At 46.6% G+C, this 16,000-nt stretch overlaps 1 protein-coding gene across 1 annotated transcript in view; it reads left to right on the top strand.

Annotated features, from left to right (window-relative positions):
* The window catches only part of Slc6a2 (solute carrier family 6 member 2), a 38,664-nt gene extending 31,606 nt beyond the window's left edge, over positions 1-7,058 (top strand). The window contains exons 7-14 of the mRNA XM_052166670.1: positions 1,042-1,166; positions 2,475-2,587; positions 3,661-3,789; positions 4,203-4,302; positions 5,173-5,273; positions 5,528-5,695; positions 6,488-6,559; positions 7,035-7,058. Coding sequence (XP_052022630.1) covers positions 1,042-1,166; positions 2,475-2,587; positions 3,661-3,789; positions 4,203-4,302; positions 5,173-5,273; positions 5,528-5,695; positions 6,488-6,559; positions 7,035-7,058 — 832 coding nt within the window. The remainder of the gene's footprint in view (positions 1-1,041; positions 1,167-2,474; positions 2,588-3,660; positions 3,790-4,202; positions 4,303-5,172; positions 5,274-5,527; positions 5,696-6,487; positions 6,560-7,034) is intronic.
* The last annotated feature ends 8,942 nt before the right edge of the window (positions 7,059-16,000 follow it).

The following is a 16,000-nucleotide window of genomic DNA, read 5'->3' as shown; positions in this document are numbered from 1 at the left end:
TTTTATCTAGATGGGACTGTCCCCTGTGGACCATCTTGGTCATTCTGAGAACATCTACATGGTCTATAAGGTCCAAGAAGCAGATTTCACTAGAAGACACTTCTTGGGAAAGTTGAGGTCAGCAGCTATAGGAGCCCACGGGGAAGGATCGCTGTGACAGAGAGGCATGGCCTGGCTTCAAGAGATGGTGAAGCTGTCTGACTCTGTCCATCAGATACTGTATCAGGCTGGGGCAGGATGAGCAGGCTGGTGAGTGCTAGCTGGCTCAGAAGTAAGACTTCAGGGCAGATGGGACACACAAGAGACCTCCAGTTTGGATCAATGAAAACCTAATGCTATCTCCCCCAGCTCCAGACCCTGTGCTATGAGAACTTCAGAGCTGGGGCACATTTGAGCCTGCCTCTTTTGCTCCATTTAACAATTAAGGCAGAATGACTATCTTTGAGTCAAGAAAGAACAGAATGAATACTCATCCAGGAGAGCTTTTAGGGAGGTCGAAGAATGGGATGGCCACCATCCCCTTAGTAGACTGCCACCATTAAGAGTCTGGAAGTATACCCGGGGCAAATCTGGGAGGATAGTTGAGATTATGGCAGGCAGATGTGGAGAGATTGGCATAAGTTATGGTAAGGAGCAGTATGGACAAAAACAGGGAAGCAGTATGTCTGTGGATCAATGAACGCTTTGTTTTGCTTGCTTAGATGAGTATATACTAAAAGTCATTAGAAATAAGCCAAGAAGGAAGAGTTGCTCATCTTAGCAACACTCTCAAATGATGATACAAGGAGCTAGAAGATAGGGTAAGACAGAGTTTACTTACGGAAAGAGTAACTCTAATCTCCAAAGTTACTGCTTGCTTTTGGTTAGCTCTTTGCTATGCACTGCACAGGTACTTACCCAGTGATGGCTTTGGGGTCCATGTGATGGGAGTGCAATGAAAGGGGTGGGTCAGACTGAATGTTCCATAGGTGGCCAGTGGTTCGTGGGCAGAGGAGGGATGGAGTCATGTGGACTGTCATTAGCAGCCTCTCTCTCTACCAGGGATGCTCTTCTGACCAGCACCATCAACTGTGTTACCAGTTTTATTTCCGGGTTTGCCATCTTCTCCATCCTTGGTTACATGGCCCATGAACATAAGGTCAAGATTGAGGATGTTGCCACTGAAGGTAGGTGTGGCCAAACCACTTTGCTTCCAGCTAAATGAAGAGAGACTGAGCTGGCTTCAATGCCTCTGTAGTTGGAGGGGTCTGGCTATGGAGGTTTCTGGACTCCCATCTGTTGGACTGTCCCTTGAGGCCATCATCCTGGCAACCTTAGCCAGCTTACACCGATGGAAGTCCAGAGCATGGAGATTGGTTATCAGTTAGATGTCTAGTGTAGATCATATCTGTTTACCTTTATGATAGAGAAGTAGTAGAAATGTCTGTGTGTCAAAAGAGTCATGCTTGGAGGGACAGCCTGATTTATAGCAACCTACTCCCCACGAGCCGGCTTAACTCTTAGAGACTAGGAACTCCCAAAAAAGAAGGTTAATCTCACTAATATCTAACTAAATCTTTGGGGTCCTCAACCCTCTTCACATCACTATTTTGGGGAGCAAGCCCGAGCATGAATTTCCACGGGGACAAACTATGCTTGAAACATACCAGCCTATTTCCACTTTCTCATAAAGCTACAAGGAAGGGGTTAATAGATTCACTTTAAAGATGAGAGATTGGGGATTTAAGCTACCTATTGGGGATTTAAGCTAGTGAGGGGAGATGTTAGCATTTGGCCCCAGTCAGACTGTCTCTGGAACCTCTTCTCTACTGCCTTCTAAGGTCATAAGGAAGATGAGACCCGGGGAAGGGCAGCCTTTAATAGATCCCAAGGATCATGAATTTCTGACACCAGAGTAGAATCCCACAAAGTGGAAGGCAAGTTGGCCACATGTGACTTTTAGCTCTTCAGGCCAGGTGCTGCTCTCTCTGCTGCTTGTTTGATATACAGATTGTGTTCATTTGCTTTGCATTACTCTTAACAAAATAACCAAGATAATTGAAGTGTGAAGTAACTGAGCTAATGTCTAATTGGTGCTCTTGCTTTGAGGCCGATTGTGGGACCACTTGGTGGAGCAATCTGTTCACCTAATGGCAAAGGTGTAAATCAGAGAGAGGGGAAAAGGAGCTTGGATCCCCTACAAGGGTGCATCGTCAAAGAGTGGAAGACCACACTGGACCTCATCTCTTGAAATTTGAATCACTACACAATTACGCAAGCTGGAGAACAAGTCTTTGACCCAGGGCAGCTTGGGAAACAGAGATCCAGACAATAGCATGACTGGATTGTGGCTCCATCGTTCATTCCACAATCCCAAGTCTGCGCTGCCCACACATGCCTGACCAAATGTCCTGAGGCTAGGGTAGCGCTCCCTTGCTCTGTGGGGCCTTTACTTAGCATGCCAGCCACTGATCAGACCCTAATATTTCTTACAGGAGCTGGTCTTGTGTTTATCCTGTATCCAGAAGCCATCTCTACTTTGTCAGGATCCACGTTCTGGGCCATCTTGTTCTTCTTGATGCTCCTGGCTCTGGGGCTAGATAGCTCAGTGAGTGATCCTTCTCAGAATACCTTTCTCCACCCCTGCAACCCATTCCAGCACTCAGCCTGCAGGGCTGTTGCTGTCTGGTGTCTGTTTCCAAGGGCACTATTTTAATCCAAACAATGAAATGAGTCTCCCTTCCAAATGGTAGCCTAGATCAAAGCCAGAAACCTACAGGAACTCCAAATTGTACTGGGCCTCAGACACGCCAGACCAACACTCTGCTTTTGCAGATGGGGAGCCAGACTCCATAAAAGACATGACTAGAACGTTCTGTGACCCAGAACTTTCCCATTCTTTAAATTTTTTTACTGACAACCAACTCAAACATTTTGGACCTGTTTTGCTACTAGATCCATGTTTTATTATTATTATTATTATTATGATGATGATGATGTCATGTGTGAAGTTAGTTTCCTGACATCTTTTTATATCTGTTTCCACCCTTAATTCTTAAATGATGTAGAGAGAAGCTAGCCAATGGATCTTACTGTCTTTGCTTTTTACTCAGTGGATCTACCAGAGCACTGTGTTGATTCCAGACTCCAGAATAGAGTACTGATGTTGATTAACAATGTCTGCCAAAGGCAGGGGAAAGGAGCAAAGGATATGTGTGATTATTGTCTGCCACAATAGTGGCTCATAAGGAATAGACTCCAAGAGTCTGTATTTAAAATGAACACTTTGCTTGGGGATTAGGAAGGTAGCCAGGAACCCTCATCATCTTCTGTGGGATAAAGTTCCCACTTTGGAGAAGTTCTTCGGTTGATGTTCCCAGAAAGCCCCGTTTGCATGTGGGTATATCGTTTTTAGAACTATTTCCCTCACTCTCTATTTTTCATCAGTGCCCACTCAGACTGAGCTAATCAGAGGTCAAGGACTTGTTGCTGAGGAGGCAAGAGTTAGCTCTTCACCATCCCATATAACCTGAGCTTGGTTGAGATTGGGGTAGAAAAAGGGAAAAGATGCTTGGGAGGAAGGCAGGGTCTGTTATTGTCTGGAAAGCCTCATGTAACTGGGGCTGATACTGAACCACATGAACCCCTTCATCCCCACCCCACCTTCCTGGCTCTCTCTAGATGGGAGGCATGGAAGCAGTCATCACTGGACTGGCTGACGACTTCCAGGTCCTGAAGCGACACCGGAAGCTCTTCACTTGTGTTGTCACCATCAGTACCTTTCTTCTGGCCTTGTTTTGCATAACCAAGGTGAGACGGGACGTGAGACACTCTCGGGATTTCTAGGACCGTGTTTCAAAAATCCAGACATTCTCAGCCTCGGTACCGGGGTGGGCTGGCTGAGCACAACGACTCTGTTAAACAGTGTATGGGGCTGATTGATCTCCAAGCACCATTATTTACCACTCATTGACTCAGTGCCAGCAGAAGTTCCCTGGAAGCGTATCATACTATTTATCAAAACTTCCAGCCAGCAGCTCCTAGAGCCCTTGGTTAGAATGTAGACACACTGAGCTAGTTATACCTTAACCCTGTCACACGTTTGTAAACAGGGCCCTGAGCAGGTGGGAATAGGGATGCATAGGATTTGATAGATGCGGTTGGTGAACATCCTTGGTGTTCATAGCCAAGGATGACCGAAGCCCTTTCTCTCTGTGCCCCAGGGAGGGATTTATGTGCTCACTCTGCTGGACACCTTCGCAGCAGGCACCTCCATTCTGTTTGCGGTGCTAATGGAGGCTATTGGAGTTTCCTGGTTTTATGGTAAGTGAGTGCCGCAAGTTTTGCTCTCTAGGGCTCCTGGAGTCTTTTTTATCTGGAGGGGGAGAAGGTTTTTTTTTTCCATGTCCAGGACAGCCATCTGGATGGATCTCCAGAGGTCAGCAACTCCTATTAAATATAGGTTTGAATCTCTAGCAATCCTCAGCTCATTCGGCTGTAAAGACCTAGAAGATACCCAGTACCAGTGTCTGAAATAGAATCAGTAGAGAGCCACAGACCCCCCAAACCAGACAGCTTGAACGAACAAAACAGGATGTCCAGCTAAACGTAAACTTCAGGTGAAAAATGAACATACGGTGTTAGATCTATAGGACCCAAATATTGCATAGAATTTACTGATGCCGATTTTTTTCTATTAAGTGTCTGAACTTAAAATTTAAATAGGTGTCCTGTATTTTTATTTACTAAACTGTCAAATGTGTTATAACTGCTCATTTCTCCTTGGTTAATAATATCATTCTTACTCTTTCTGGAAGAGATCATGGTGAGAGTGTTGAAGGATCTCTTTTAGATTATGGTCAAGGGTGTCCATGTGTTTGAACTGTTTTCACAGAAAGTCTATGCTAGAGGAAAGAGCCAGCCTGGGATCAAGGCACCTGGCTCCTCAGTCTGGCCCTCCCTTCTCTAAGCTCTAGCTTCTGTCTTGTAAAATAATCAGAGTGACACACACAAGGCCACTCTGTCCCAGAGTTTGTCATTTCCAAGTGCCTGCCGGGCTTCCTGCGTCCCAACGTGTCAATCTCCAGCTACCTGCCCTACACTCTGCCAGAACCTCACAGAATGGCTTCAGGGGGAGGCCCCAGTCTCACATCTCTGGGCTCTCCGTGACACGCTTGCCCCATGTGCTCACAGGTGTGGACAGGTTCAGCAATGATATCCAGCAGATGATGGGGTTTAAGCCAGGCCTGTACTGGAGACTGTGTTGGAAGTTCGTGAGCCCTGCCTTCCTCCTGGTGGGTAGGGTGTGGCTGTGGTGCCTGTCGGTAGGGTGGCCGAGTCCAGGTTGGGGCAGGGTGTGCATACTTATTTTCTAAGGGAGGAGGTGCTGGGGTCATGCAGGCCTTAATGGGGGTGGAGAGTGTCCCACCTTAGCGGGAGTCGGGCCAGGTCTCCCAGGTGCTGTTGTGCCTGCTGCAGGCTTACTTCTGCTCTTTCCTCCCATTTCTCCCTGCATCCATCTTCCCTCCCTGACCCCTCCCTCCTGCAGTTTGTGGTAGTTGTCAGCATCATCAACTTCAAGCCGCTCACCTATGATGACTACGTCTACCCTGCCTGGGCCAACTGGGTCGGGTGGGGCATTGCCCTCTCATCCATGATCCTGGTACCTGCCTATGTCATCTACAAGTTCTTCAGCATACGGGGCTCCCTTTGGGAGGTGAGCTCTGGGTGGCTATTGTGCCACGATGGGGGAGGTGGCTGTGCTGTTGAGGTGAGACACAGATAGAGGATCTTAGGTTCATCATACCCGCCTCATTCGCCGAGAAGACCCATCCCGAGCCTCAGTTTCTTCATCTGTAAGCTGAGACTCGTACTGGGTAGCTGGGAAGAGAACACTTGGGTACTAAGTAAAGAATCTGGCCCATAGGGACTGCTTCCTGCATGCTGCCTGCCAGTGCCACGCTGCTTCTGCTGTTCACATGAGGAGGCAATGCTCTGCCATCCCTGTCCCCTTTCAACATGTGTGATGTCCTCAGATATCCCATTTCTCTTTGTATGAGCCTGCTACCATTTGTCTAATCATCACAATATGATCAGCCTAAACCAGGGGTTTCAGAAATGGATGTATATGTGTATGTGTGTGTGTATGTGTATGTGTATGTATGTGTGTATGTGTGTGTATATGTATGTGTGTGTATGTGTGTGTATGTGTGTGTGTAGGTATGTGTGTATGTGTGTATGTGTATGTGTGTATGTATGTGTGTATGTGTATGTGTGTGTATGTGTATGTGTGTGTATGTGTATATGATGTATATGTATCATACACACACACACACACACACACAGCAGAGGTACCTTTTACTCTGACTTAGTATATTATGACACTTATTTGGCCATACAAACTAGTGCTGGTGGCCTTTACAAACGTCCCTACTTTGTAAGGCAAGGACTTCACCCCTAGGCTGCTTTCCAAGGGATCCTAAGGCTACCCCGTTCTCCCTTCTCACAGAGAGTGGCCTACGGAGTCACCCCGGAGAATGAACACCACCTGGTGGCCCAGAGAGACGTGAGACAGTTCCAGGTATGCACAGAGCTGAACTTGGGCTGTGTGGGGCGGGATGTGGTGGGCTCTGGCTGTTCCCTGTTGGGTATCCCCAAACAAGATTACAGGAAAGTCCAGACGGCAGCTACCTTCCTTTTAGGGACTAAGGGGAAGTGGGCAGGAGCTGAGACTGCTGTGTCTTCAGCCAGCCTCCTGCTGTTGCTGTTCTGTTCTCTAGTCCTGAGATGCCAAGTGCTGGACTTTTATTCTACCTCTGAGTTGTCATGCTGGCCCAAGCAGTGAGGGTGGTACCCGCTAACTTCCTCCTTTTGGGGTGCTTCCTTTGCATCCAGCCTTAGCACCAATTAGGAAAGGTGTTCTGAGGTCTGGGCCAGCAAGGAGAACATCTGTTTTGTCTGTTCTTTGCTGTGCATGGCCCCAACCAGCTGGCCCCTTGTCCTCTAGGTCCCCACCGGCTCTGTCCTCACTATAGTGACCTTGCTGTTTTTTGCAGTTGCGGCACTGGCTGGCTATCTGAACCTGGCTCAAGGAGGAGGAGGAACCCATGTGCCAACCAACATCTGGGTCAAGGGCATCCTCTTTGCCCCCACGAGGACATCGCCTTGGGATTCCTCTCCTGGAAGACACCTTCCCCACTGCTCATTTCCCTGGTTACCAGTGATTCCGTGACTCTGGTTTTTTGTTCACTTTCTGTTCATCCGACCTGGAGGCAACGAGTGTAGAGAACTGGTGAGCCTCGAGGAAGAAGATGGAAGGAGGAGGTGGGACTTGAATTCTGGAACTCTGGCTCGCGGACAAGCTTACTGCTACTGCGTTGGGAGCACATCTGAGATGAGGCCCATGGCTCTGGCGGAAACCCCTCCCGGATTTTCTTGTACTTCAGATCATAAAAGAAATCTTCAGTTCACCCAGGCTGAGACAAGATTGGCTTCTGGTTAGATATCAAAAACCTAACCAAAGCCTGACAGGGTCATTGTGAGAGCCAAGGTGTGCAGGTTACCCCTCTCTTTCTATTTATCCAGTCACCACTCTGGTATCTGAGCCTTTGTTTGGGAGTGGGGATTTATTTGCACCTAAAATGCAGCTGGTAGATGTTTGGGGGTCGGGGTAGGGCAGAAACTAACTTAGCTATCTAGTTAATCAAAGGCTGGTTTTGGTATGTTCTAGAATTTTACTCTAACTTCTGGCGTTTGGATAGTCCCCAAACCATGATTTTAGGGCAAGAGTGTAGCTGTACCACCAGTGAGGAAGTTCCCCAAAGTTAGATATTTCAGAAAGGTTGTAACCGCCAGACAAATCATGCCGGCCAAGGTCACCCACTAATCTTGTTCTGTCCGACCTATGGGTAGTTCCCAAGACCTTCCTGGGGATTGAGTCAGGGTCCCTCTGAAGCCAGATATGTGTGCCCATCACAGGGATTTCTGTCCTGTGAGGCCAGGTGGGTGTTTTAGGACAACTTGATAGGCTGCTGTGGTTCTTTTTGGTCTTCCCCTGGGAACCTCGGCAGACAGGGGTCCTGAGCGATGGAGTCTATTGGCTCTGAAAATGGCCCGTTTCCTTATTTACTTGCCTTGGCACTTTGGAGGGCATGATGGGACTTCCCACGGCACAGCACAGCCTATCATGTCCAGGGAGGATATTCTGACTGGAGGGGGACAGGGTTCAGGAAATTTCTAAGTTCACATGTGACACAGACTTGCAACTAGTGCCCTCTGGTGGTTAGTTTGGTTCATTGAGGGGAAAGATGGTTTGGTAAATTGATGGCATCTCCTTGGGATTTATGTTTCTGGTTTGAATCTTTTATGCCCTTATTTGAAATTTAGAATCATAGGCTACCATTGTGATAGTGGGATTCCCTTCCTAGGTTGTGTGTGTGTGTGTATGTGTGTGTGATTGTGTGTGTGCATGTCTATGAGTGCATGTTTGTGTATGTCTATGTATGTGTATATATGCTTGTGTTTATGTGTGTGTGTATGTGTGTATGTATATATATATGTGTGTGTGCATGTCTATATGTGTATGTGCATGTGTGTGTGTGTGTGTGTGTGTGTGTGTGTGTAGGAAGCACATGGAGAAACTAGGATGTCCCCATGTCCCATGGAGGATGGAAGAAGAGGCCAGGTGAGGACAGCTAGGGATAGGGAGATGCTTTACTCTGAGGACCCCAAAATTTCCCTGCTGAATCCTAACCCAGGCTGGCACCCAGCACAGCACGCACAAAGCCCCACTTAAGGGGAAAGAGTGTTTCTTAGCAGGGCATTAGGATGTTACTCATCTCCCCACACTGGCTTCCTGAGAGGCATTGTCCTCGCCTTTGATGACAAGTCACCCATTGTACAGTGGGGCCTGAGAAGCAAGAGTGTCTCGAGTGCGCATGCTCAGAAAGCTTGGGTGCCTTGGATCAGCGTGAGCGAGGTCGCCATTTTCTCTTTGCCCTCTGAGTGGCCTGCAGATGCTGTTTCCTCCGCCGGGGTTCAGGTTGGAATGTGGTGCTAGCTAGCCTAATGAGCCCCAGATTAAAGCAACAACGGTGCTGGTTTGTGGCAAAGTCTGCTCCAGAGCTTGGGACAAAGCGGTTCACCGCTCCAAGCCCAGGTGCTCCAGTGGAGGAGGTGTGAGACACCCAGAAAGCCCCTGGTGGTTCTGACGAAGGTGCTAGGAGGTCACCCGTACTCACCTTTCCACCCACACTTGCCAGATGGGGGGTTAATGCTTTATCATGAGTGATGCCTGCCTTCTGCATTCCGACTAATTTTTTTTTTTAATAATATGGACCACCCAGGACCAGCATGCCCCTGACACTTTTGGTAGTTGATCGGAATTTTAAAGAATTGTTTACTTTGATATGTGAGACCTTTGTTTAAGACATTATCATTACTGGCCTCTGCCAGCCAGTCTCCATTCTAGAGTCAAGTGAGATGGAAGAGAAAGTGGATACTAACTCATCACAGATATCCTACACAGCATAGGTCCCTAAACTGACTCAATTCTCAGAGGGAGGTCCTGCCCACGTGGAAACCAGTCCCCTGGCACACAGTCATCTAGTCTAGATTTTTCTAGATTTGGTAATGTAAGACCGACTTGTTCTTACCAAAGAAATCATCTGTACCCCAATGAAGCCCACTCACTTCATGCGTTTGCTTATTTCTTTTGAAAACCGTGGTGAAGAAGAAGTAACCAGAGTGGGTGTTTGGTGTAGTGGAGGCAGCACAGCATTTAGAATTGATTAGCAGTGGGTCTGCAGCCAATCAGCTGTGGCTTGAGAGAGGAACTTTACATCTTTGGGTTTTGGAGGGGGCGCATCTCTATAAAACAGGGATTTGATCAGGTCATCAAAGGATGCAACTAACTGAAAACATAAACCAAAATAAAACATCCTTGTGCTGACGTCACAATGAAGAAAGCATGTCATCTCAGAAGCTTCCAGAAATGACCCCCACAATTGACCATCTATTGGGCTTAGACATAGAGGTTTCTGCCTGCAGAGCTTTGATATTCCTGTATGTCCAGTAAGTCCTCTTTTTCAGAGATTTCTTTTCATCTCATGCTGGAAAGCCTTGGTGTTTGAGAAGTCAAGTCCAGCCCTCTTGGTGTGATGCTTGGGTAGCATTGAGAAGGCAGAGAGTGTCCTCTGCCCTGTGTCTGCAGGCCTGGGGACCCACAGCTCTGCCCACAGGCAGGGTGCCTGGCCCTGGTTGGTGAATGTGAAGTCGGGGGTGGGGTGGGGTGTGCCTTTCCTTGCTCTATTGTCCCCACATCTGTGTAAATAGGACTGTTTCGTTCATATCTTCTCCATGTCACGGACTGTTCAAGTATCATGCGGATCTCTGCGTCTGCTTTGGATTTATTTTGAAAGTTGTTCTCTTCGTGGAAACAAACAAATAAATGTGCAGTATAATAAAGGACATTTCCTGTGCCGAGGACTGGGTTGTGGAGTTCCGCGCCTGCGCGCCTTTTCACGAACGAAAGCTGTGACCATCTATTGGGCTTAGACATAGAGGTTTCTGCCTGCAGAGCTTTGATATTCCTGTATGTCCAGTAAGTCCACAAGGCAAGTGGCTTTATCTCTGATGGGTCACTGACTGACAACGAAGAGATTTTGATCACAGTGACTCACCTTTCATCCAGAGGAGACTCCACGGAAGAGAGAGGAGACTGAGGAGACGAGTGTGTGATGGCAACTCAAAGATTGGCAATCCTCTCCACTCCCCTCCTCACCCTTCCCCTCCCCTTTCACCTGTCCCCTCCCCTCCTCTGCCCTCCCTGTCCTCTTCCCTCTTTCCCTCTTCTCCCTCTCCCCTCCCCTCCCCTCCTCTCCCCTCCTCTACCACCATCCCTTTTTGTTCCTTTTCTCCTGTCTTATGCTCTGTTCTCTGGTACTTGGAATCAAAGCCAGACCCTTGAGCATAAGCTGCCCTCCCCCCCAGCTATGCCCCTGGCCCAACACACATTCTTTGTTTAAATACAAAGGGAACGCCATGAGACAACATGTCTGCTGTCTAATTTTGTTTGTTTTGTCATTCCTAGGCCTGGCTTTCAAAGGTTTCAGAACCTCTGCTGATTGAACTAGATGCACTGTTTAGTGCACATGTGTATTTTTTTGGGCCCTTAGAGTTCACGGCTGGCTCTGTTTGAAAGACATTGAGAGGTCAACATAGTTTTTTTTGTTTTCTTTTATTGAAAATAGACTTTTTTTCTCACACAATATATCCTGATTGCAGTTTCTCCTCCCTGCCCCCTCACAGTCCCTCCCACCCCCTCCCATCTGGATCTACCCCCTTTCTGTCTCAATGGGATAATAACAAATATAACATAATAAGACAGACCAAGAACTAACACTGGAAATGAACAAATCAGTCAAACATTAGGAAGAGCGACCAAGAGAAAGCACAAGAAACAAATATGGTCACAGAGACCACTCATCCACAAACTCAGGTAAACGCACTAATCCGAAACCCATAATATACACCACCCAAAGGGCCTATAGGGTAAAAAGAGAGGAAACATATAAGTAAAATATAAGAACTCCCTGACATTATGAGCTGAAGTATCTCTAGTGATGCTGCTGAGTTTGCTTTCTGTTGGCCATCCACCCATCTACCGCTGGGCATGCAGCCCCCTACCATGAGAATGGTTTAGTTCCCCAGTTAGATTCCACTGGAGAAAACCAACTTATCATTTGCAAATAGCTATTAGCTGTAGATAGCATCTGGGTTAGGGATGGGCCATGGGTTCATTTCTCTTCTCCTCTCAGCTCTAGGACCCCATGTGGTTCAGATCTGTGCAGGCTCTGTGCATGCTGCCTTAGCCTTTGTGAATTCATATGCGCTTTGGCCACGCCTATTTGAAAGATTTTGGAGTCCTCCAGCTCCTCTGTTCATACGCTCTGCCTCTTCTTCACTGTGATTTTCTGAGCCCCAAGAAAAGGGATTTGACATCGACATCCCCATTAAAGTGAAGTCTTCCAAGGTCTTTCATTGGCACAATGTCTACTGTGGGTCTCTCCATTTTTCCCATCTGCTGCAGGTGGAAGTTTATATGATGACAGCAGAGCAAGGGAGTTATCTATGAGTACAGCAGAATGTCATTAGGAGTCATTTTACTGCTATGTTTCTCTTATATAGAACAGTAGTATTTGGTTTGACCCTAGGTCTTTGAGTTATCTCAGGTTCTTAGTCAGCAAGAACTGTCAGATATGGGTTTTAGCACATGCAGTTGGCCTCCAGTCAAATCAGATACTGGTTGGCTAATCCCACAATGGTAGGGTGCCACCATCGCACTAGTACATCTTGCAGGCAGGTGACCATTGTAGATCAAAGGGTTTGTGGCAAGCTTGGTGTTTGTTTCTCCTTTGGTAGTGTGCAGAGTTCTTTCCTGTACCAAAGATGGTATTAGGTAGGATTAAAGGCTCTATCTGGGCATCAGTTCAATGTTTCCATGTTCAATGAATGGTGTAGGTGTCTTCAGCAATGGCACCTTGCCATCGGTTTGTGGAGAGGCACAGCCTGGATTGTTTTGGGGGTTCCATCTCAGTTAGATGTAATTCAATCCCAATGCTGGAAGCTTGATTTGGTGACAAGAGATGACCAGTTGGGGCTCCCTAATTCTGGTTGTGGGTCACCTCACTAAGGATGCTTTTGTTCCTACCTTTATCCATTTACCTGTGACTTTCTTGATTTAATTTCTTTTTATGATTGAGTAATATATTCCATTGTGTAAATATACATTTTCTTTATCCATTCTTTTGTTGATGGACAGCTAGGTTGTTTCCAGTTTCTGGCTACTATGAATAGAGCAGCAATGAGTGTGGTTGAGTGAGTATCTATCTCTGTGGTAGGATGGGATGTCCTTTGGGCATATGCCCAAGAGTGGTACAAGCTAGATCTTGAGGTTACCATCTTCCTGAGGAACCCTGATTTTCACAGTGGCTGTACAAGTGTGCACTCCCACCAGCAATGGACAAGTGTTCATCTTATTCCACACCCTCCCTTATGTTATTAATTCTAACCATTCTGGTAGGTGTAAGATGAAATAAGTAATATCAATTTGCAATTCCTTGATGACTAAGAATGTTGAACATTTCTTTAAGTGTTTCTCAGCCATTTGAGTTTCCTTGTTTGAGTATTCTGTTTCTGTCTGTACCTCATTTTTAAATTGGATTATATGTTTTCTTGATATATATAGTTTTTTTTTTCAGGATGTGTAGTGCAACGACAGTGCCCTTGTCATGCAGAAGCTTTTCAGTTCCATGAGTTCCCATTTATTAATTGATCTTAGTATCTGTGCTGTTGGTGTTTCTTCCAAAATGTATTTTCCTATGCTGGTGAGTTGAAGGATATTCCCCACTGTCTCTTATATCAGGCAATATGTTTGTTCTTATTGCAACTCCTTAATAGCCATTCTAGAGGATTTGGTGTCAAATGAGACTGTTAGTCAGTGTGTCTACAGTGCCATCTGTGACAACTGACAGGGAATGAGTGCTGGGCCATGGAGCTGAGTCAAGTTCAATGGTAGGAAATCAAAGAAGATTGAATGCTTAGCATCCTCAGGATCCAGTTATCCCCTTAACAACACCAGTGTCTGGGGAACAAGTCTTCAACACATGAGCCTTTGAGGGGCATTTCATACCACAAAGGTTCATAATCACACTGTAATTCAAAATATGTTTATTCTATCCCCCAAGAGTTCTCATCCTCTCAGCTCTGCCAGCATGACTCAGCTCAGGTCTGGGCTGCTGAGATAGCTCAGCAGGTTAGGGGCGCTTGACACCAACCCTGAGTACTGTGTTCCATCTCCAGGACCCATGCGGTGGGAGGAGGGAACTGATTCTTAAAAGTTGTTCTCTGACCTCAACACACACACACACACACACACACACACACACACACACACGTTGCAGACTGGCTGAGCAGCTCTGGAGGCATAAGTGTGGGTGAGCCTGGCCCTGAAGACATGAAATCAGGAGAGCTGACTCTGCCTCCTTCTGATGGAGGCTTGGGATAGCTTAGATGGAGCTGGGCTACAAAACTAGCCTTGGTGTTGAGGATAAAGGAGAACTTCTGGGCCCAGCTCAGCTACCATGCAGCTCTAGATCCAGGACTCTGAATCAGTCCACCCCCAAACTGGGAAATGTTTGGGACACCTGAAAATGTCAGTCCTGCTGTTCCAAAGCTTCAGGATGTCCAAGATACAGGGCTGTAACAAGAGAGATGGGAGGTGTTCCGATGAAGAGCCAATATTGACAGTGTCGCAGAAGCCAGAGATCTTGAATCAACCCAATGACGCATTGCAACGAACATTTGCAAGTGAAGATGCATGAGATACATTGTGGGACACACTGTGACACACTACAGCTTCTGTGATGGGATGTTTTCTATGGTTTGTTTGTTTATTCATGTATGTTTTATTTTGTGGGGGAGGTTACTGGGGAGAAGGGCAGATATGAGAGCATGGGAGATGAGCAGGACTGGGATGCATGATCACAAGAATCAACAAAAAATTAAAAGGACGAGGAGGAGGAAGAGGAGGAAGAGGAAAAGGAAGGAGAATGAGAAGGAGGAAGAGGAGAAGGGAGGAGGACGAGGAGGAGGAGGAAGAGGAGGAAGAGGAAAAGGAAGGAGGAGAAAGAGGAGGAAGAGGAGGAGGAGAAAGAGGAAAAGGAAGGAGGAGGAGAAGGAGGAGGAAGAGAAGGAGGAAGAGGAGGAGGAGGAAGAGAAGGAGAAGAGAAGGAGGTTACATAGTTCCAGCGTTAAGAGTGGGGCAGGACAAATGTTTCCATCCCCAATGGGCAGGATGTGGGTTCAGACTCTGGGCACCCCAGTCTCTGTGCTCATATAGCCTCTCTCCTGGGCTGACTCTGCCGAATGCCTATGGTTTTCTTAGGTCACTTCTAGCACTGCCAGAAGAAGCCTGAAGGCACCCTGAGCCTCTTAGTCCTTTTATTGACATTTTAGTGGAATCTTCCAGGATGCCATGACTCTTAAATAATGCAAGCCTGCCAGGCCAGACTCATGTGGACAGAGCTAAGGAGTGCTAATAGTTCAAGCCGCAGAAGTATTCACTAGACATTGCTGAGATGCCCTCGGAGAGTCTGCATGGCAGAATGTAGGAAATTGTTTTCTAAGTGGCTCTGTGTAAGCATGGCACCCCAAATCAATCAATCAATCAATCAATCAATCAATTTCTCTCTCTCTCGCTCTCCCTCTCTCCTTTTCTGAGGTGAGGTCTCACTTTGCAGTATAGGCTGACCTTTGTCTTTCTCTTCCTCTCCTTTCTCTCTCTCTCTCTTTCTTTCTTTCTTTCTTTCTTTCTTTCTTTCTTTCTTTCTTTCTTTCTTTCTTTCTTTCTTTCTTTCTTTCTTTCTTTCTTTCTTTCTTATTTTTTTTTTGAGATAGACTCACCCTGAACTAACTTTGAACTCACAGACTCACATACCTCATACGCCAGCATCCCAAATGATGGGGTTACAGGTGTGTGTTGCCTCTTTAAAATGAGTTTTCACTTTTATGCACTTGGACCAACAATGGGGATCGCATCCATCCATTTCTTGAGACTTCCCTAGAACATCTTTCTCCTTCCCTTCCCCAAAGCTTTCCTTCAGTCTCCACCTTCCCACTTTCTCTTTTTCTTCTTGTGGATCCTTGAGAAGCTCTGGCATGGAGCTCAAGATGGATTACAACTTGTGAGACACTGGGCTCAGAGTCTGAAGCTCTGGGATTGCAAGAAGGGACTACCACACTTAGCCTTGGTATTTCTGCATGACCACTAATATCTTTAGGAACCATACTTCTCTTGGCCCAATTTTAAACAATCCTCATCCTTGGACACACTATAAGCTTTTCAAATCTTTCTGTTCCATTTTTTCCCTCTGTATTCACCCTGCAAACCAGGCTAAGAGCACACAGTAATACATATAACAGTTGTGTTATCTTAAAATTAATTGCATCATCACCTTTACAT

Source organism: Apodemus sylvaticus, chromosome 21 (genome assembly GCF_947179515.1).
Source record: "Apodemus sylvaticus chromosome 21, mApoSyl1.1, whole genome shotgun sequence".
NCBI lineage: Eukaryota > Metazoa > Chordata > Mammalia > Rodentia > Muridae > Apodemus > Apodemus sylvaticus.
The sequence above is the reverse complement of the archived record's forward strand: the minus strand, read 5'-3'. Positions and strand labels throughout refer to the sequence as shown.